Source organism: Pleurodeles waltl, chromosome 8 (genome assembly GCF_031143425.1).
Source record: "Pleurodeles waltl isolate 20211129_DDA chromosome 8, aPleWal1.hap1.20221129, whole genome shotgun sequence".
Classification (NCBI taxonomy): Eukaryota; Metazoa; Chordata; class Amphibia; order Caudata; family Salamandridae; genus Pleurodeles; species Pleurodeles waltl.
In genome coordinates, this window is record NC_090447.1 from 1,453,204,701 (window position 1) to 1,453,228,154 (window position 23,454).

A 23,454-nucleotide genomic window follows, 5' to 3' on the forward strand; every position below is an offset into this window, starting at 1 on the left:
CCACAGCTCCCAGCTATGCAGCAACAAGTACGAGTGCTCCTGAAAGGCATGGCCGTGTTGGACCAACATGTTCTGCACTCCACAGCCCTGGTATTTCAAGGGCCTGGCCATAAGAGCGCCACCATGTTGTGGAGTGATGAATGCCTTAGGGTCCAGCTGGCAAACAGGACCTCAACAGCGCCCAGAGTCACATTGCACACCAAGGCCGGTTCTGTAGTGATAGCAGACACGGCAGATAGGGAACCAAGTCTCTGATGGTGTGAGGATGAGTGCGGATGCCAGAGGGGTCAGGAGCACTCTTATGGTGTGACCGCCATCTCGATGCTCCACGCCCTCCAAGTATATTTTATATATAAGAAACAAGACACCTACAGAGCTCTCCTGAAGTGTATTGTGTCAAAGACTGAAAAAAACAGATCTTCCTTTTTGAAATAACAGTTTATTTACTTAGTTTTTTCTTTTCTATGTTTATAAATGTTTTACCTTGATTTTTGGCAGCCTGTGGAAGCATGTGTTTAGGGTACATTGAACACATGACACATACCAAATTCATCCATTCAAAAGCTTAAAAAATGTGCCATTGACTACCCAATTTTAGTAAGAATTTCAGAACTACCAACAAATATGTGTTTAATCTCCTCTGAAATTCATCATCTTATCATGAAGATTCATTGTGGATGTGGTCGAAACCTGACTGGATTTTATAATCAGTAACTCCACAATCCAGCTCAAATCTTGAGCCCTCATATACATCAGCATGGCATGTTAGTGTCATAGAGATTTGTTTTATATGTGGGATGATGGTATGCTCAAGAGAGGAGTATAGTGATGGATGCCACTTTGTGCAGGTAAAACGTATAGTATCATTTGTGTGGATGTGCCAATGTCATTGCATGGGTCCTGAGCCACTATGTATCTCCAAACATAGGAGGCTGGTGAGATATACAAGATTTAAGAGTGTGTGCACAATGCAGGAAGACAGAGATACACAGGGTGGTAGCTTGATGAGAAGGTACCGAGTCTTCTACAGCCTTTTGTCTTCTATGGGGCTCACAGCTGCTGGTGGCTCTAGGTGTTATCACAGTTGAGTGTCTTCATCCTCATCCTTACTGTTTTTTGCTGATTCTTCTGATGATGATGATGATGAGCTGGCCTGTGAAATGCAAGAAACAAAATATGTACTTAAATGCATATAATTAATGATCCGTAATCCAGTGTAGTGTCATGCTTAGAGATCAATTGATTTGTGTCAAGGAAATAATATTGAGAGTAGGCCTTTGTTAGCATGGCATCCTTTCCTCACAGGCATGATGCTTTTAAATAAATTGTGGAGGATAATTTACTGCTATAGTTTCATCCCAGTATTATAGTGAGGTACAGGTTTTGAACCCACCACATTTTGGGGTGATCCATCAAGCAGGGCCAAGAAAAAGGGGTGTTCCATATCATTGATTTCCCATGTTGATTCTAATTAGAAAGTTCTGTCACAGCTACGGAAACTAAGGATTGACCGGAATTACACCAAATTTGGCACAAAGTTAGAACTTTACTCAGAAAGAGTGTTTTTTTGTCACTTGGTGTAAATCTGTTCAGCCATGGTTAAGGAATGTGTGTTTAAAGAGGTGCTTGAGGTGGTTATGACAGAGTTATAAAAACAAAAACAAACAAACAAAAAAAAAAAAAATATATATATATAGATATGCACTGTTGGTGCCGGAGGTACTCTGGCTGGCCACTTTAAAGGGGACTTTTCAATCCTGATTGGCTGGCCAAAACCTGAACAATAGGTTATGGCAGTCAACACAGGACTCATGGACAGGGTTCCTGAATCCTGAAAATGAACTAAAGAACATATATAAGGGGGCAGGTTAAGCACACCCTGACCCCAAGACTGCCCTTGATTAGAATGCCACAATATGGACAACATGTTGTGGCATCCATTACAGGACTCAGGGACATGGAGAAAGCAGTGAAAAGGAGGGAAAAGCAAGGAGAAGGCACACAAAAAAAATGGAGGCAAAAGCAAGGTGAGAGCAGCAAAAAGGAGGGAAAAGCAAGGAGAAGGCACTCACAAAATGGGGGAAAAGCAAGGAGAAGGCAGTGAAAATGAGGGAAAGGCAAAGAGAAGGCACACAAAAACAGGGGAAAAAGAAAGAAGAACGCAGTGAAAACAAGGGAAAAGCAAGGAGCTGGCACACAAAAAAATAGTGGAAAAAGTAAGAAGAAAGCAGTGAGAATGAGTAAAAAGTAAGGTGAGGCACTGAAACCGGGGAAAAAGCAAGGAGAAGATAGGAGCAAAGGCGATGCAGCAGCACAGGGAGAGCTCAACCTTTTCTTAAAAAAAACATTTGCAGTGGATTTGTGGATCCACTGTGATTTTGCAGTGAAAAACTTTAAAAAAGAATGATTTTGGACCCCACCACCAGGACTAGGGGGGTCAGGGAATTACTACCCTGCCCCCTTATGTTTATTTTTACTTTTGTCTTGGGAATCGGTTGCGCCTGTGTCCCAAGATGGCTGCCAACACTTAGTGGTTGAAGTGCTGGCAACCACTTAGATCTCAGCATGAGATCAGTCGGATTCGTGGAGGATCTCTTCTCCACTAGATCTACAAATTTGTTTTTTCTTTAATAACTCCAAAACTACTGAACAGATTTACACCAAATTATACAAAGGGCTCCTTCTGGACCAAGATCTGTTTTTCTGGCAAATTTGGCGTAATTCTGTTAAGTGGTTCGTGCTGTAGTTGCGTCTAAAATCTCTATGGGTAAACTCATGGGAAACACACATTTTTTGACTCCCCTCCCTTTTTCTCAGCCCCCACTTGACGAATAACCCCAAAGCTTTCCATGCAGATCTAGACAAAGTAGGGCATTTTGTTTGGATGATTTTGTCAAACGGCACCAAAGTTTTAAGCAAACCAGAAAATTATTTTCTTGTGGAAACTAGGTCCTAACTTTAACTACCTACTGGCAGTATATATATATATTAACAATTTGGCTACGAACAAAACCGTAATGGGTGAAACGCGTTGCCATTGATGTGAGCTATGAAACAACTATTGGAGCTATCTGGAGTGCTGGCGTTTTAAATTCTTAAAGTATGTCATATAATTACGGGTCCTGTAGCTGTGCACCGATTCTGGCTGGTGAGACCAAGAAGAAAGGCAGGAACTGTGTTTATATATATATATATGTATAAAAAGCAAGGGTAAAGTGATGTTATAATTAGGTACACTAATAAAATCTTAGCTTATGTTTACAAAAACCCTAAAACATCACTGGTAAAAAAATAAAGATTTAAGTGATGCTATAGTTAGGTTTTAAAATAAGCTAAAAGCTAATATTTTCAAACAAAAAAAAACTCTAAAATTCACCATTCATAGTTTACTGAGCTACCTAGAACTTGTACCCCACCATACGCTGCTTATGGCCTCACATATTACATCACTCAAGACATGTTAAGTTACATTAACCAGCAGCGGATATCTAGACTCGTGCCCATTTAGAATAGTTGTCATACAGTGCATGTTTTTTTCCAGAACGTCACTAAAGATTTTGAGGCAGTGTAGATTACGCCTTCATGTCTGAAGCAGTGACTTACAAGGCTGTGGTGCTGCCCTTCACAATGCCATCAACGGATTCGGCCGCGCTAGTGTTAGTGACCGGTGGAGCCATTAACCATGGTTAGGGGCTTGGTGGTTCATTTAATTTCATATATTTGGGATCAAACCGTGGCCTCCTAAAGCTACCCTGTGATCCCTGGACATACCTTTACACTAATGGAGGATACCTGCAGATCAGCATTCCAGTATGTGCATCATTTCTTGTCCTGCGACAAAGCCATGTCATCCATAAAAAGCAGGTACATGTCGCTGATTTGTCCATTATTTATACACATTGGGGCATATCTATGCGCCACCTTGCACCACATTCGCGGCATTCATTTTTACACAAATGTGGCATTAAGGTGACATTTCCCACGTGCCATATTTACAAAGTGGCGCACTGCTTGCATTGCACCACTTTGTAACCCCTTGTGCAACATTGTGCCTGTGCCAGGAATAACATATGCAAGGGAGTGTTCTGGTGCTGGGGGGTAAAAATGGTGCAAAGGAATCTATGAGATTCCTTTGCGCCATTTTCATCTGCATTTTTTAATGCCTGCTAAGTGCAGGTGTTAAAAAGAGGCTCCCATTGTGTTCAATGGGCCTCTGGGTGCTTTGCAGGATTAGCATCATAATTTATGACGCTACTCCTGCAAAGCACTGGACTAGTGTCACAAATTATGATGCCAGTCACCCTAACTACCGCCATGGTGCGCTGCATTATAAATTTGGCACTACCACAATGGCATTAGGGGGGCGCTAAGGGGTGCAAGAAAAGTGGCATGGCACTAGGTGCAGCTCCACTTTTCATAAATATGCCCCATTGTTTCTTCTGAGTGCAGTTATTTCCTTGGAATGCTCGCTTCCTCGCGCAGCAATATAAGCTGTCTATCTACCCAACCAATAGGCAGTTACGTGGTACATGTGTGCAAGAAGACACAGTCTCGCAGTACCTGAACTGCTCCTCTCTACACAGGATCCTTCATTGATTGTTGGTGTCTACTACGGTCACCCCATATGACCTATTCCAGAGATCCAGTGGTTGACTTTCTTCCATTCGCTGTCCAGAAGCCCTGGTGACCTCCTCGTTATGGCACAGTGATAACGCTATGTTGTGTCTGTTGTCCCTTTTCTTGCATTATTTATCTTTTCCCACTGTGTTGGCTTGCCCAGTTCGACCCTTCATGAGTCCAGAACCACCTGTTTCTTCCAGTTCTGATATGTTGCTGGAAGCTTGTGGTGTTGTCTTAGCCACAAACATCTAAGCCTGCATCAGTACCAGATGCCCCTGAATAGGTAGTCTAATTTGGCAATGTTTGATTTTAAGTTGGTGCCCTGTCCGTGTTGTGCACATAATTGCCTATCTTGTGGCCTTCTGCAGGGACCTCTTCGCTTTGTGTAAGTTGCAGAACAGCTTCAGATTGGAAGTTTGGAATTAGTGAAATCAGGCATCTTAACACCTTACAACTGGCTTCTTTCTGACCCTGTTCTTGCGGAGAATAAGTTGTTGTCAGTGGTACTAGAACCTGTGTCACTATGGCCTTCTCTGTAGTACCTTGAGCATGTAAGTTACAGTGATATATGACATGTGCAAGTGCTGTGTAGGTCGTTGCTGACTACTGCTGGCTACTGTGATTCTATCTTCTCTGCAGGCCCCCTGATGGATGGTTCAGAGAACGTGCAGAGCTGCTTTGGGCTACAGTATCACGACTCATTCCTTTTTGTTGCCACTCGATGTTGATTTTCGGAGCCTCAATTTTTTCGTGTGTTTCTCACGCTGCTCCATGTCCTCATCGTGTTTTGTTATGTGGTTTATGTTGCTGTAGCATGGAGCAGGACAGATATTCAGCATCACTCTATTTTGAGTACTTGCAGGTGTGTGATGAGATGCCTCCAGCACAACGGTGCACACAGTAGTGGGGTCTATTTTGCAGTGGGTAGTGTGTTGATACAAGCTGTGAATGTCACACGTTGATGTGATAAATGTAATGTTTTCCCTTTCTAGGGTGTGAGAAACATTAGCATTTTACCACCAACTTCAAGTTGATGGTAACCCATGCACAAATGGGAAGGAGTCCACAGAGGACCCTTTCTCCTTTGCGAATGTGGGTACAAACATTTCTTAAGAATCCCACGGACCACTGCCTACTCCTAAAAAATGAAAAGAAAACTCACCCCAGCAGGCCGCCACCCCTGTGATTTTAGGCTATTCCCAATGGGTCGTAAATTGCGATCTACCTCATGAATATTGATGAGGTAGGTCCATTTGTGACCAACTTATAATTGCTGAATGCGTCTGTGACACATTAGTACATTGTTGTTTGAAACTTCCTAATTGCAAATCACAACGATTCGCAATTAGGAAGTTGCAAACAGAATTCATTGTACATGTGGCCCCTTGTCTCCCTAGACCCTCCTTGGGATTGGGAATGGATTGCAGTACCCATTTTGTGAGTTCAGAAGGGTATTCGGACTCGCAAATTGGATTTCATATGTTGCAAATAACACTTAAGCATTCACAAAACCTGTGAAATTGCAAGTAGCAGCATCTGCAAGCGCAAAAGTGTTTAGCACATCAAGCCTCAGTTCGGTAATCTTGATAAAGCTAACCTCATATGCCAATAAAACCGATTCAGGTGGAACATCCCGTTTTTTGAAGGCAAAAAAAAGCTTAATTTTGTCTGTCTCCCGCCTGAAATTGCCTATGTTTAAAGTCTATGGAGGAAATACACTCCAGATTATTTCTTTTAAACCTCCCACTTTCCTCTACTCTACATTCGCAAAATGTTGGCATGTGTGAAAACTTCATCAAAGAGGACCAAAAAAGACTGATAATATACTGGTTCGCTGTTATTGATATAATGATGGATGAAGCACACATGAAAAACTTACAGGTGAACATGGACGCCATTTAGGGGTCGCCCCCCAGCTTGCCACTTGCGACCCCTTGAACTGCCTTTGCGACACCTGGCCTCAAAGGTGGCAAAATCAGTGCCAGGAGCACAGGGGCAGCTCACCCTTACGGACGTCACTTGGTGACCCAGTTTCTTGTTTTCAATCAGTTTTTTTATTACGATAATAGTGAATGATATGATATTATTCACTATTATTGTAATAAAAATGGAGTACAGTTAGCTGGGTTATGAGTGTATGACCCTCTATGGTAGCTGAGGTAAGTAAAAAAAACATTTTTAATGTATGTTGTGTTTGTTGCAGGTGTGCGTGTACTTATGTAAAAAAAAGTGTGTACATGAGTGAATGTGTGTGTATGTGTAAGCATGTGTGTGAGTGAGTGAAAGTAAAGATAAAATCGCGTGTGATGTCACTTCTGCTACTTCTGGCATTTTGGTGAATTGACGTCCCTGTAGGCAGTGCTTTAAATGGAAAAATAGAAGTGCAGGTACTCTGTAATAGAGTACCTGCTTGTTTCTGAGAAGTGCCGGTACTCTCCAATTAAAAGTATTACGTTTTTCTTGAGATATGCCGGTACTCTCCCTCTCAAAATAAAAAAGTGCCGGTACTCAGTACCGGAGAGTACCGGCCCATTTAAAGCACTGCCTGTAGGCAAATAAGGGAAGGAAGGGCACATGGAAAGACCGCTCACACGGCTTTGGCGAACTCACAGTATAAAACTGGCATTGTTTACTTAACTGTCCACTAGATGGCGGTAACGCCGCAAGATGTAAATGGAGGAGTCTTGGGTGGAAGAGAACTGTAAGAGGATAGAAGTTGATAGGTAATGCAAGTAACTTGTTAATAGCTGTAGCGGTTATCATTAACAGGCAACCTTTTCTTTGGACTTTCGCCCTTTAGAATGCAAGCACAGTCATGCCTTGTTTTGATTCAACACAGAGGCCCTCATTCTGACCTTGGCGGTCGGCGGAGAGACGGCAGTCGGACCGCGAACAGACCGGCGGTATTAAAAATGGCATTCTGACCGCGGCGGTCACCGCCGCGACCGACCGCCACTTCCCCACTCCGACAGCCACGGCGGTCATGACCGACGGGCTGGAGTCTGCGCACTCCGGTCCGGCGGTCGACCCAAGACCGCCAACGGTATCATGACCCTGCTTACCGCCGCGGTTTCTGGCGGTCGGGAACCGCCATGCGAACCATGGCGGTAGGCACTATCGGGGCCAGGGAATTCCTTCCCTGGCACTGATAGGGGTCTCCCCCACCCCCCACTGCCCCCCCGAGTCCTCCCCCCACACCCTCCACCCCCCTGCCACCCCCCAGAGGTGGTACGAACCCCCTCCCCACCCCCACCCCGACATGCACATACACGCACCCCGACATGCACACACCCCCTACATGCACATATACACACCCCCTACACACACACATACACAACGGGGACACATACCCGCACACATACATGCCGACATGCGCACCCGCCGAACTACACACATTGCCCATAGGCACAGCAGCACTCCCCGCCCGCATGCACGCACTCACACACCCCCTCTACACACTCCCACGCACACCCCCATGCACGCACACATCACACAACACCCCCCCACCCCCTCCCCTCACGGACGATCAACTTACCTTGTGCGTTGGTCCTCCGGGAGGTGACAGGAGCCATGGGGAGGTGACCGCCAACAGAAGACCGCCAACAGAAGACCGCCACACAGAAATGTGGGTCGTAATTCTGTGGGTGGTGTTCTGCTGGCGTGGCGGTGGAGGTTGACCAGTCTCCACTTTCCCGCCGACCGCCAGTGTGGCTGCTGGCGGTTTTCCGGCGGAACGCTCCCAGCGGTCAGAATGCGCACAGCGGCATACCGCCGCGGTCGGCGGTCTTCACCGCGGCGGTAACTCGGCGGTCTTGCGAAAAGACCGCCAAGGTCAGAATGACGGCCAGAATGTCTTCTGAAGCAGTATTTTTAAAGGCATGGCTTAAGAGCTGCTGCACAGACTGTGCCTCCCTAGAAGCTGCCATTTTGTTGCCTGAATCCCCTTGCAATGTAGACATATTTCAAGCTTTTCTGGGCAGTCCAAGATACCTGTGCTGGTGATGCCATAGGCAGCAGTGTATAATCACTTAGGCGCTCATGTAAACATTGGTGGTAAATTGTGCCTATCTTCGCGCCGATGGCCGCCAAAAGACTGTCGCCGCGGCTAACAGCTGTCCGCCAAATAATGACCACAGCCAGATTTCCACCACAAGAAGGGCGGAAATCCAGCTGTGGCCATACTGGCGGATGGCGTTAAGGTGGAGATGCTACCACCAGCAGCGCCACGCCAGTAGACCGCTGCCAGCCGTATTAAGAAAAATAATACGGCCTGGGGGTGTTCTGCTGGCGGGCCCTGCTGGCCCGTCCCCTGCCGGAAGACCCCCTGGATTCAGGTAAGTTAGGTTCCAACAGGGGAGGGGGTGGTGGTTGTTTTGTGTGTGTGTGTGTGTGTGTGTGTGTGTGTGCGTGTGGGGGTGTGTGAGTGTCTGTGAATGCGAATGTATGTGTAGTGTTGTTTGCGTATGTATATGCATGTGTGAGTATGCATGTATGAATGGATATGTGATTGCGTGTCTGCCTGTCAGTGTGAATGTGGTACGGATGTATGCATGAATGACTGGATGCATGCGTGTATGAATGCATGTATGTCTGTGTGAATGAGTGTGTGTACGCGTGGTACGTGTCTGTGTGTTTGTGGAGGGGGTGTGGAATTGAAAGGGGGGAGCGTGGATGGAGGGGGGCATCTGGGGAGTGTTTGGGGGAGGGGGCCTCCTATCAGTGATGGGGAAGGAATTCCCTGTCACTTATAGGGCCTACCGCCATGGTTTTTGTGGCATTACGAACGCCATGAAAACCATGGCGGTAGGCAGGGTCAAAATATCTGAAACGGTACAATAGTGGTCGCTGGAATAGAGATTCTTATCTCCAGCCCGGCAGCTGCTACCACCATTCCGGCCAGAGTGGTTCATTGGCGGGTTGGCTTCAGCCAACCCACCAATATCATAATGTGGCAGTATGTACCGCCAACAGGCTGGCAGTACCACCGCCACATTACCACCAACCACTGGGGTCAAAGTGACCCCCTTAGTATTGACCTAGGATGACATGACTCCCAGTTCAACATTGAGTGGAAAAGGAGTCACATGGATGTCAAGCCTTGCTAGAAGTGACCTGGCTGATACAAACAGCTGAGCTGCCCAAGTGTGAACAAAGGGAATGCATGCAGCAACCACATGCGATGAAATGAAAGGCAGAAACCATGTCAGTTGTACAATGTGAACTTAAACACTTTCATAGGATCGTTGGCAAATATTAGAAGCTGAGGTTTTATTTGCCTGTCCTCTGGTAGAAACTAGTTGGATTACAGGGGAAATATTTGTGGTCCCCTATGATCCAACTGGACCTGCATGGAGAGACTGATGAAAAATATCAGATTGGTCCCCACTGTGACTGATTTACCTCTAATACTCCTTTGCCTCCCTTTTTCAATCTAAATTTAGCCATCTAAATTAACCACAAGGCAACACCAAACAACGAAACTCCTAAGTAACTAAGTAAAAGTGTTGCCCTTAGCATACTTACCCCTGCAGTTTGACTTTACAATACAACACAGGGAACATAAACTGAGCTGTTAACATGTTTTAATCCAACATCTTGTTGGAGAGAAATTGTTAGGTTCATTTGTTTCAACAAATAATGTCCCTGAGCCAGAGACATTTGTTATACTTTGTTGGAATCAACCATGCAAAGTGTTTAGGTTCCATTTTCAGTGTAACAAACGGGGGAATCTTGTTTATCACTCCTTGCCCAGCAGACTGACCATGCTCTCCGGCCATTCACTCGTGGTGCCAAATTCAATCTCCCGTAATGCCTCCATGTGCGAAAGAGAATGGATGGATGGACCACCCAATGGAAAAGGTTCTGTTGTTATTAAGGAGACATGACAAGTGCGCCACAAGGTTGGAGGTAGCATGGCATGCAAAGGGCTTGACAAATTATGCTCACAGATATATTCACTAGGAATTCTGAATCAAAGATCTTTTAAATTACAATGTGTGGCAAACACATTAAAAATAAGAACTACGTAGAAGTCGTTTTTTAGGTCTAGCTCAATAGCGCAGCTGTCATCGGACAGTATGGGATCAACCAAAAAAGAGCTTTCGGGAGTACTACAGAGACAGATCTTTGGATCTTCCCAAATTACTCGATGTGAGTACAAGATTTGATTGGGCATAGATTCTGAGGTTGCTATGAAAACCAGAGCTTGTTTCACTCTTATTCGCTAGGCAGGGGGTTCTCCTCACCTAAGGTGGTGACCTCATCAAACATAATGATGGGGCAGTGTCCAATTGGAAACATTAATGGCTTCCATAGATAATGGAAGTAGCAGTGCGAGAGTGCTACAGCATCCTCAAAATAACTATGCCGGTGTTCAGAATGTGAATGACCAAAAAAGAAGCGTTTAAATTTTGCTTTTATCTTGTCATATTCGTTGTGGGTTCAAAGACAGAGGTCAAGGCCCATATTTATACTTTTTGACGCTAAACTGCGCTAACGCAGTTTAGCGTCAAAAAATTTAGCGCCGTCTAACGCCATTCTGAAGCGCCATGCGGGCGCCGTATTTATGGAATGGCGTTAGCCGGCGCTAGCAGACCGGCGCTGCCTGGTGTGCGTGGAAAAAAACCACGTACACCAGGCAGCGCCGGCGTAGGGGGAAAATGGCGTTAGGGCGTCTTAAAATGGGGCAAGTCAGGTTGAGGCAAAAAAATCGCCTCAACCCGATTTGCGCCATTATTTTCGACGCCCAGACGCCATTTAAATGACTCCTATCTTAGTAAAGACAGGAGTCATGCCCCCTTGCCCAATGGCCATGCCCAGGGGACTTATGTCCCCTGGGCATGGTCATTGGGCATAGTGGCATGTAGGGGGGCACAAATAAGGCCCCCCTATGCCACCAAAAAAAATTCAAAAATATAAAAAATTATACTTACCTGAACTTACCTGAATGTCCCTGGAGTGGGTCCCTCCATCCTTGGGTGTCCTCCTGGGGTGGGCAGGGGTGGCAGGGGGGGTCCCTGGGGGCAGGGGAGGGCACCTGTGGGCTCATTTTGAGCCCACAGGCCCCTTAACGCCTACCCTGACCCAGGCGTTAAATAGTGGCGCAAATGCAGGGTTTTTTGACCCGCCAACTCCCGGGCGTGATTTTTGCCCGGGAGTATAAATACGACGCATTTGCGTCGCCGTCATTTTTTTAGACGGGAACGCCTTCCTTGCATCTCATTAACGCAAGAAAGGCGTTCACGCAAAAAAATGACGCTATTTGCCCATACTTTGGCGCTAGACGCGTCTAACGCCAAAGTATAAATATGGCGTTCGTTTTGCGCCGAATTTGCGTCGAAAAAAACTACGCTAATTTGGCGCAAACGGAGTATAAATACGGGCCCAAATGTCAGGCTATGTTTTTTGGCAAATTGCTGCTTCATCTTTTAACATCTTGCTGTGGTACAGGGTACCTGAAAGGAAAGGCTGTAGTATGTCAATTTTATTCAAACACACAATGTCATTTAAACACCTGTAAAAGAGCTGTACAAATATTTCAAAATATATCATCCATTAGAAGAGCACACATGAGGTACACTATTTTGTAATTCTGAGTTGTGGTGGAAAAAATGATTTTATAGGATCGAATCAAGACACTTTTCTTGATGATGCACAAGTGATAAATATTTGCTGAAACCTGAATTCTAGATATTATTGTTTGTACAGTATATAGTTTTATCAGTAGAAAGCACTGCATGCCTGTGCCAATTTAGTTGCCATTTCAATGGAGAATCTGCTGTTTTTAAAGAACAGAGTGCTGCCACACGATGCTTTAGCATTATATTTGTGACTGGGTGCGCTAACATGCAATACAAGCCATATAGTTTACCTGTACCACTCTCCTGCTGAATGGGCGTGACTCATTTGCTATACCTGTTCCTTCCATGACACTTGGATTTTTCACATACCCCATGACTTCAGTGATAAAACATTGATTTTGATTGAAATTGTTCCAGCACCACTGCTGGTTTCTGAGCAGGCTCGTCACCGGGAGCAGTGTGAGCTTTGCCCTGCCACATGTAGGTGGCCCGGAGTCCTTCTGACACACCCTGCTAGTGCAGCTGGCCAGCGCAGATTCTGCAGTTCCTGCATCATTGTCACCTGACTCTAGAGCAGAAGTCTTCAAACTGGGTAAATGGCCCCTATGGTGGGGCCTTCAGTGATCCAGGGGTGGGGGTCGAGGCTCTACCCATAAGAAACATCATGCTAATAATAGTCTTTTGTTTTAAGCAACAACAAAAAGGAGCAGCAGTAATCCACTCTGTAATGGGCCATCATTAATATCTTTTGTCATGTATATCCTGGTATCCTGGCTGGAGGTATGTGTCAAAGGGCAAGGGACTCCAAATATTCCTCAAACCTCTCCTCTCCCATTTCACACTGTGAGTACGTTTACACTTTTGTAAAGCCTGGATGACAACAATAGTATCTTCGACAATCAGGTACTCAACTGCATTTTACAAAGGGGTGACAGAACTTAACTGCAATGTTTAAATCCATTTAGGCACACGTAAACATTGCCAATTTAATAAAATACTTGTGAAAAATCTGGTGGGGTTGGGAGTGGGGGTAGGGGCTGGTGATTTTTGTTTTTTTCACCCTGGGGCTGCGAGGCCTTAAAGAGTTGACTCTAGAGACCGGCAATGAGCTGCAGTGGCCAATCCTGTGCAGGCCCCCCTGGAATCCTACTTAAAGGAAGCAGTGGTCTGCCATATGCACTGCTTGTGGTGGTTGGTGACTCTCTCTGTCACTAGATGCAGAAAGCTTGGCGGCAAGCCTGCGCCTCTGCTCCTTACTGCCCCTTGCTCGCTACTTTTAGATTCAGAGCAGCCAGATGCAAGCAGTTCTGAGCCCTACCCCCGTATACACACAAATGTTAACCCTCAGAGGGCAACAGACATTTTCAGTTCTCAGTGGGTTACTGTTCCTCCTTCCATTTTTATGGTCGAGCACGCGCAAGCGCTCTGGCCCCTGTTGGAATCTCTCTGTCGGCTTTTAACCACGCCCATCAGTTTGGTTGGTTCGTGGGCTTGCCTTTTCAAATTCTCTTGATTTCATTAGTGAGAGACATGCAAACGTCATGCCTTTTCCGGTGTTTAGCCTTCCTCTACAGCACCGGTAAACTATTGAAAACATACGAGACTCCATGTTTTCCGAATGGCTTTTGCACTATTTCTTTTTATTTCCTACGCAGCGTGATCTCGCTGGGCAGTAGTCGAGCGCTTTGCATGACATCGACCCCGTTAGATGGATAATTCTACTTTTGCTGGTTACATGGATAATTCTACTTTTGCCGGTTACATGGAAAATTGCACTTTTGCCCATATGGTTGACTGTGAGCGAACTTCTGTTTCCTTTTGTGTCTCTCCTTCACGCTCATGGTGACCGTCGGTGCGCATATTGAAGCTGTTTTACTTTTCATTATCAGTATATGTGGCATGAAAAGTCCGGTTAGGATATTACAATGCTAATAGCTCGAACTCAAGCAAATGCGTGACCCATTGCATTGCAAATGCTTGTTTTATATGGTGCTTTCGACACCAGTGACTATTGCATAAGTCACATAAATACACCCTATCCTGCTAAAATAGAGGATTTGTGGGGCAGCATCTAATGCAGTTGAAATGTTGGTGGTATCATATTCTGATGTGCTTCGAGACAGTTTCTTTCAATGTGTTTGTTTCTATATTTCTCCTAATCCGTCTCCACCTCTGCTCTGGTGAGCGCTTTGTCTCTTGCTCCCCACCACCTTGCCAGATGTTTTTTTTTGCTTTTTGGTTCACCTCTTCTTGGGAAGTTGTTCCTGAGAAAAGCATTCTTTTTTTCTTTTATTTTATTGAGTTTAAACAAGAAGTAAGGAAAAGAAAAAGAAAAAAGAAACATTCAAAGCGCAGGTATTCATGTCATAGTCAGGTTACATGTACAGGGATGCTCTTAGCAGCAGTATTATCGCTTCAGGTTGCACCCAGCACCCAGCCCCCAGCCTTTTTACTCTGCGCAAACTCAGTCCCACACAACATTAACGGATCAGATCAGTCAATTCCCAGCAGTTTATTTCGTCATTCAATTCAGGTATAACTGCATGTCTCGATTCCACCTATGCTAGGTCATCAGCAAGTACATCATTCCTATAAAAGAATGGAGGGAGGGGCTGTGTTTGCGAATTTTCTCTATAGTCTGTCCCTAGGTACCAGTTCAAAGGTTGAGGTGAAGTCCCAAAATGCCATATACAGCAGTATTTCTTTTTCTGTGCTATATTTTTACACTATGAAATAAAATGCAAAGACCTGGTCTAGGGTAGGAAGCCCCTGTCTGAATCTGCCTTCGATTGTATTCAGTATGTTCTGATTCTTCCATAAAGATTAGGACTTGTTTGGACCATAATTTGCAGATATTAAATGAGGATAGTCAGTCTGAAGGATTTCGGATCGTTCTTAGTGGCTTTTTGTAGAGGGGGATAATTATACTGGTTAGCAATGAAGTAGGCAGATCTGGTGGACTGGGGTCTCAATCAAAAGAGGTGTCTGAATTGATGATCGTTGGTGCTTAAAGACCTCATCAGTGTTACCCTTTGTGAGTTATTGGATTATCTTCCTTACATTCTCCTCTGTGAAGATTTCAGAATATTTCCTTCGGCCTAGTTATTGAGCCTTCCCGCTCCTTTCTTGGTTTTAATAACCATGTCTCCTTGTTTTCAGCATAACATGATCCCAGGCAGGGGTGTGATGGTTTAGGCTGCACAGTAATGTGTGTTGGATTTTACAAGGTATGGTTATGGAGGTGCTTCTAGCACATCCTGTGTCCTCCTCAACACAGCCTTGGCGCTGCCCAATGCTCCTCGAAGGTACTCTGTTGCTCCTTTGCTGAGCCTCGATGTGCTTGTTGATTTGTGGGAGCGTGCTAGTAGTCAGCTCAGGTACAACCTGCTCTTATCCTGTGGTCTGACTGAGTCTCCCTATGTTATCTTGTCTTTGTATTTTCTCAGGCCGCCACAGGCAGCCACAAACCATCACATTCCATCTCAGACTGTCGCCAGCTGTTAGTAGCCTCAAGCCACAGGCCAGAACAAGTCTCATTAGTTCCAGCGTGCAAAAGCACTGATGTGCTGTGATCTATCTGTGGGCTTTCAACCACGCCCACCGCACCCCATCACTATCACTTGTTCACGGGCTTGACTTTCAAAAATCCTTTGTTATCATTGGTAAACGTTTTACGTTTCTCCCTCTTTGGGGTGGTTTTGTTACCGCTTGGGCCATCGACCCAGTTACATGGATAACTGCACGCTTGCCGATACGTTTGACTGCGAGAGAACTTCTTTTTCCTTTTGTGTCTTTCCATTGCGCTCACGCTCATGGCGGCCATGGCAATTTGAATCAGCTCGCTTGTTTCTATTGTTTTACTTTTCATTTTCAATTTATGGGATAAGAAAAGTCCAGTTAGGAATTTACAACGCTAATAGCTCTAATTCGATCAAACACGAGACCCGTTGCATTGCAAATGCTTGTTCAGTTAGCATTTGCATGCCGCACCTCTCGACCGCAAAGCATCTTTCGTCATCATCCTGCGTCCCACTATCAGTGAGCTCCTCACTATTCCCTTTCCCTGCATGTCCTACGAGGCCTCCAGATTCTCTTCTTGCCATCCACGTCAGATGAAGAAACCCGTTCCGTTTATTTATTGTTGGTGCTTCGTGTGCCGCCCTGGCGGTTTCTAAGAGCTGTACGTCTCTGCTTCTATCCTCTCCTAGCTGTTATCTACTGTCCTCCACCCACCAGCGACGAGTCACTGTTGTGCTTTAGTTCGTGTTTTCTGAACACAGACCCGCTATTGCTAATGGTGATTTACTGCGCCATTCGTGTCACTTTTGTCTTTTCATGTCTGTCTGATTCGCTTCCTTGCCCTAAAACTCCTCACGCCGCGGTGTTTTCATGGGCAGTTGGCCTCTCGGTGTTTTGAGTTTTTTTCTTTCTCCAGTGTTTCTTCCAAAGGTCTGTATAATTAGTTCACTGTTGTTTTAGCCATAATGCAGCCACAACACACATAACTGCGAAGGCGGCACATTTAAAGGGCTGGCCATGTGCTAATCCCTTAAGTACTGTCAAATGCCACAAAAAGGACCAGGAAAGGCAAGGAAACGGAATGAATGCGATGACCCCGGTTGCCTAGGAGACTGCTTCCAAGTACACATGGCCCTACGACATACCAGGGGCTTGGAGCCAAATTCCTTTTTGGGGCAGGTTTTTGCAGGATGCGCTTTGGTATTACAGAGGGCATGTCCACTGCCATACCAGTGCATGATTGGCTCGAGCTAGAGATGAGCTGCATCCCATGGTTCCCGGGTAAATCAGCTTGTCCTCCCTTTGGCACTGTTGCCTTGATGCAGCGTGCACCGTCTGACCCCCACCACTCTCGGGATCGGTGGGAGTGTCTGTGGCCCAAGGAACACCCCTAATCATGCCTACCCACAGGTGCAAGGCTGTGTGACACTGAGTGCCAGGCGAGTGACACCCTCCGGCACACAGCACTCTGTATGCACTCTCGGAACACATATTTCCCGGCTGCCCGTCATATAACATGCCTTTTGGTAGGTCCACTTCAAGGGAATGTGCCTGTCGGAATGGATACCAGGGCCTGTCCCTTTTTTCTTACTTTTCTACATCTTTAATTATTGCCTTCAAGTGGGAATTTAATTTAACATTATTATGCGTTTTGTAAAGCATTTTAACCCTAAACGCAATGGGAGTTCAGTGTGTAAACAATGAATTTCTAGTACAGAGCATCTTGCGGCTCAGGTCAGAGCAGGAGGAACCGTGTCCCTTGGTTTATTACACGCAGAATGAACGGATTATGTGACTGGTATAGTGAAGCTGAGGTCACATTAATAAAAAGAGAGTGATGAGGATGCCTTTAAATTATGGCGAGAAGCCAATCTCAGGAGTCCACCACCTGGGAAGTAACTGCCTAACCATAAGCATGACGCCCCATCCACCACCCAAAAACCTTTATAATGTTGTGGTTCTGGCCTGTTGCCCGTGCCTCGAGCTCAAGTTAAATCACCTATTACTTGTGTCCGGGTCCACGCTTTAATGTTTTTAGGTTTAGCAGGAGTACACAAATCACTACAAGTGACACTTTTGATCACTAGCCAGTTTCTCCATAACTATTCATTTTGCATAACTCACTGCATCCTCACTATGGCTACTCATCACATTTACGCATCACTTACTACAGCCTCGCCATCACTACTCACTTCGGTCACTGACATGCTCACCCCAGTTAAGCATCACACTTGTACATCGATTGTCACAGTCTCACCATCGCTACCTAATACACACCTGCAAAACTCACCACATCCTTTGGCTACCCACCACATTTTCACCGTCACTCACCAATATCACCATCACTACACACAATACTCTCACACCACTAAACAGCCTCACCACAGCTACTTATCACATTCAAGTATAACTCCACACAGTCTTACCATTGGTAAGTGTAGGAGGCTGGACTGGCTTGTAGTGAGTGCCAAGGGGTACTTACACCTTGCACCAGCCCCAGGTATCCCTTATTAGTGTAGAGGGGTGTCTAGCAGCTTAGGCTAATAGAATAGGTAGCTTAGCAGAGCAGCTTAGGCTGAACTAGGAGACGAGTGAAGCTCCTACAGTACCACTAGTGTTATATGCACAATATCATAAGAAAACACAATACACAGATATACTAAAAATAAAGGTACTTTATTTTTATGACAATATGCCAAAAGTATCTCAGTGAGTACCCTCAGTATGAGGATAGCAAATATACACAAGATATATGTACACAATACCAAAATATGCAGTAATAGCAATAGAAAACAGTGCAAACAATGTATAGTCACAATAGAATGCAATGGGGGCACATAGGGATAGGGGCAACACAAACCATATACTCTAGAAGTGGAATGCGAACCACAAATGGACCCCAAACCTATGTGACCTTGTAGAGGGTCGCTGGGACTGTAAGAAAACAGTGAGGGTTAGAAAAATAGCCCACCCCAAGAGCCTGAAAAGTGGGTGCAAAGTGCACCTAAGTTCCCCAAAGAGCACAGAAGTCGTGATAGGGGAATTCTGCAGGAAAGACCAACACCAGCAATGCAACAACAATGGATTTCCAGACGAGAGAACCTGTGGAACAAGGGGGCCAAGTCCAAAAGTCACGATCAAGTCGGGAGTGGGCAGATGCCCAGGAAATGCCAGCTGTGGGTGCAAAGAAGCTGCCACCGGATGGTAGAAGCTGAGGATTCTGCAGGAACGACAAGGGCTAGAAACTTCCCCTTTGGAGGATGGATGACTCACGTCGTGAAGAGTCGTGCAGAAGTGTTTTCGTGCAGAAAGACCGCAAACAAGCCTTGCTAGCTGCAAGGGTCATGGTTAGGGTTTTTGGATGCTGCTGTGGCCCAGGAGGGACCAGGATGTCGCCAACTGCGTGAGGAGGCAGAGGGGGCACCTAGCAAGAGAAGGAGCCCACTCAGAAGCAAGCAGCACCCGCAGAAGTGCCGGAACAGGCACTACGAAGTGGAGTGAACCGGAGCTCACCCGAAGTTGCACAAGAGGGTCCCACGAAGCCGGAGGACAACTCAGGAGGTCGTGCAATGCAGGTTAGAGTGCCGGGGACCCAGGCTTGGCTCTGCACAAAGGAAATCCTCGGTGAGTGCACAGGAGCCGGAGTAGCTGCAAAACACGCGGTTCCCAGCAATGCAGTCTAGCGTTGGGGAGACAAGGACTTACCTCCACCAAACTTGGACTGAAGAGTCACTGGACTGTGGGAGTCACTTGGACACAGTTGCTGAGTTCAAGGGACCTCGCTCGTCGTGCTGAGAGGAGACCCAGAGGACCGGTGATGCAGTTCTTTGGTGCCTGCGGTTGCAGGGGGAAGATTCCGTCGACCCACGGGAGATTTCTTCGGAGCTTCTAGTGCAGAGAGGAGGCAGACTACCCCCACAGCATGCACCACCAGGAAAACAGTCGAGAAGGCGGCAGGATCAGCGTTACAAGGTCGCAGTAGTTGTCTTTGTTACTTTGTTGCAGTTTTGCAGGCTTCCAGCGCGGTCAGCAGTCGATTCCTTGGCAGAAGGTGAAGAGAGAGATGCAGAGGAACTCTGATGAGCTCTTGCATTCGTTATCTAAGGAATTCCCCAAAGCAGAGACCCTAAATAGCCAGAAAAGGAGGTTTGGCTACCTAGGAGAGAGGATAGGCTAGCAACACCTGAAGGAGCCTATCAGAAGGAGTCTCTGACGTCACCTGCTGGCCCTGGCCACTCAGAGCAGTCCAGTGTGCCAGCAGCACCTCTGTTTCCAAGATGGCAGAGGTCTGGAGCACACTGGAGGAGTTCTGGGCACCTCCCAGGGGAGGTGCAGGTCAGGGGAGTGATCACTCCCCTTTCCTTTGTCCAGTTTCGCGCCAGAGCAGGGCTGAGGGATCCCTGAACCGGTGTAGACTGGCTTATGCAGAGATGGGCACCATCTGTGCCCATCAAAGCATTTCCAGAGGCTGGGGGAGGCTACTCCTCCCCAGCCCTGACACCTTATTCCAAAGGGAGAGGGTGTAACACCCTCTCTCTGAGGAAGTCCTTTGTTCTGCTTTCCTGGGCCAAGCCTGGCTGGACCCCATGAGGGCAGAAACCTGTCTGAGGGGTTGGCAGCACCAGCAGCTGCAGTGAAACCCCAGGAAAGGCAGTTTGGCAGTTCCCGGGTCTGTGCTAGAGACCCGGGGGATCATGGGATTGTCTCACCAATACCAGGATGGCATTGGGGGGGGGCAATTCCATGATCTTAGACATGTTACATGGCCATATTCGGAGTTACCATTGTGAAGCTATACATAGGTAGTGACCTATGTATAGTGCACGTGTGTAATGGTGTCCCCGCACTCACAAAGTCCGGGGAATTGGTCCTGAACAATGTGGGGGCACCTTGGCTAGTGCCAGGGTGCCCACACACTAAGTAACCTAGCACCCAACCTTTACCAGGTAAAGGTTAGACATATAGGTGACTTATAAGTTACTTAAGTGCAGTGTACAATGGCTGTGAAATAACGTGGACGTTATTTCACTCAGGCTGCAGTGGCAGGCCTGTGTAAGAATTGTCAGAGCTCCCTATGGATGGCAAACGAAATGCTGCAGCCCATAGGGATCTCCTGGAACCCCAATACCCTGGGTACCTCAGTACCATATACTAGGGAATTATAAGCGTGTTCCAGTATGCCAATGTAAATTGGTAAAATTGGTCACTAGCCTGTTAGTGACAATTTTGAAAGAAACGAGAGAGCATAACCACTGAGGTTCTGATTAGCAGAGCCTCAGTGAGACAGTTAGTCATAACACAGGTAACACATACAGGGCACACTTATGAGCACTGGCAGGGTCCCAGTGACACATACAACTAAAACAACATATATATAGTGAAATATGGGGGTAACATGCCAGGCAAGATGGTACTTTCCTACACAACCCCCCCCCAAACGAAGGACAATAAGACTAGCCATGACCTGATGAGTCTTCATTGTCTAAGTGGAAATATCTGGAGAGTCCATCTGCATTGGAGTGGGTACTCCCAGGTCTATGTTCCACTGTATAATCCATTCCCTGTAGGGATATGGACCACCTCAAAAATTTAGGGTTTTCACTTTTCATTTGTTTTAGCCAAAGTAGAAGTTTGTGGTCTGTCTGAACAATGAAGTGATTGCCAAACAGGTATGGCCTCAACTTCTTCAGTGCCCAGACCACAGCAAAGGCCTCCCTCTCTATGGCAGACCAACACTTTTCTCTAGGGGTCAACCTCCTGCTGATAAAAAGCAACAGGTTGATCCTGGCCCTCAGAATTAAGTTGTGATAAGACTGCCCCTACCCCTAATTCAGATGCATCAGTTTGGACAATGAATTTTTTGGAGTAACAGGGGCTTTTCAGGACAGGTGCAGAGCACATGGCCTGCTTCAGCTCCTCAAAAGCTTTCTGACAGCTAGCTGTCCACAATACCTTTTTAGGCATTTTCTTAGATGTGAGGTCATTAAGAGGGGCTGCAATTGAGCCATAGTTCTTTATGAATCTCCTGTAATACCCAGTGAGGCCTAAGAAGGCTCTCACCTGGGTCTGAGTTGTAGGGGGAACCCAATCTATAATAGTTTGGATTTTCCCCTGAAGTGGTGCAATCTGTTCTCCACCTACCAGGTGTCCCAGATAAACCACTTTCCCCTGCCCTATCTGGCACGTTGAAGCCTTGATAGTGAGGCCTGCCTTTTGCAGGGCCTCCAAAACTTTCCATAGGTGGACCAGGTGATCATCCCAACTGGAGCTAAAGACAGCTATATCATCTAGATATGCTGCACTAAAGGCTTCCAGCCCTTGCAGGACTGTGTTCACCAACCTTTGAAAAGTGGCAGGTGCATTTCTCAATCCAAAAGGCATTACTGTGAATTGGTAATGACCTCCAATGGTTGAAAATGCAGTTTTTTTTTCTTTTGCATCCTCTGATAACTTGATCTGCCAATACCCTGCAGTCAAATCAAAGGTGCTTAGATGCTTGCAGATGCCAGTGTATCTATTAGCTCATCTGCCCTGGGTATAGGGTGAGCATCAGTTTTGGTTACCTGGTTGAGACCTCTATAGTCTACACAAAACTGCATTTCCTTCTTTCCATCCTTGGAATGAGGTTTTGGTACAAGTACCACAGGAGAGGCCCATGGACTTTCTGAGTGCTCAACCACTCCCAGTTCAAGCATTTTCTGCACTTCTTGCTTTATGCAGTCTCTGACATGGTCAGGCTGCCTATAGATCTTACTTTTGACAGGCAAGCTGTCTCCAGTATCTATAGTGTGCTCACACCAAGAAGTAGTGCCTGGCACAGTAGAGAAGAGTTCAGAAAACTGACCCAGGAGATTTATGCAGTGGTCTTTCTGCTCAGCAGTAAGACAATCTGCCAAAACTACACCTTCCACTAGAGCATCTTGTTCTGTGGAAGAGAAGAGATCAGGGAGAGGGTCACTCTCTTCTTCCTGTCCCTCATCTGTTGCCATGAGCAGGGTGAGATCAGCCCTGTCATAGTAGGGTTTCAGGCGATTAACATGGAGCACCCTAAGGGGACTCCTGGCAGTGCCTAAGTCAACTAAGTAGGTGACTTCTCCCTTCTTTTCAACAATTATGTGGGGTCCACTCCATTTGTCTTGGAGTGCTCTTGGGGCCACAGGCTCCAAGACCCACACTTTCTGCCCTGGTTGGTACTGAACCAAAACAGCCTTCTGGTCATGCCATTGCTTTTGGAGCTCTTGGCTGGCCTGAAGGTTTTTACTGGCCTTTTTCATGTACTCAGCCATCCTAGATCTTAGGCCAAGTACATAGTCCACTATGTCTTGCTTTGGAGGTTTTAAAGGTTGTTCCCAACCCTCCTTTACAAGTGTTAGAGGACCTCTTACAGGGTGTCCAAATAGGAGTTCAAAGGGGCTGAAGCCCACTCCTTTTTGGGGTACCTCCCTGTAAGCAAAAAGGAGGCAAGGTAATAGGATATCCCATCTCCTGCGGAGTTTTTCAGGGAGTCCCATTATCATACCTTTGAGAGTTTTGTTAAATCTCTCCACCAGTCCATTTGTTTGTGGATGATAGGGTGTGGTGAACTTGTATGTCACACCACATTCCTTCCACATGGCCTTTAAGTAAGCAGACATGAAATTGTTTCCCCTGTCTGATACCACCTCTTTTGGGAAGCCCACCCTGGAAAAGATTCCCAGGAGGGCCTTTGCCACTGCAGGAGCTGTAGTGGTCCTTA

The 23,454-nt window shown here is 46.3% G+C and overlaps 1 protein-coding gene across 3 annotated transcripts in view; it reads right to left on the reverse strand.

The window, feature by feature from the left end:
* Nucleotides 1–419: 419 nt before the first annotated feature.
* Nucleotides 420–23,454, reverse strand: part of PDZK1 (PDZ domain containing 1) — a 106,007-nt gene continuing 82,972 nt past the window's right edge. For all 3 annotated transcript variants that reach the window (XM_069202626.1, XM_069202627.1, XM_069202628.1), the window contains one exon: nt 420–1,153. In XM_069202626.1, coding sequence (XP_069058727.1) covers nt 1,079–1,153 — 75 coding nt within the window. In that variant the 3' untranslated portion in view covers nt 420–1,078. The remainder of the gene's footprint in view (nt 1,154–23,454) is intronic.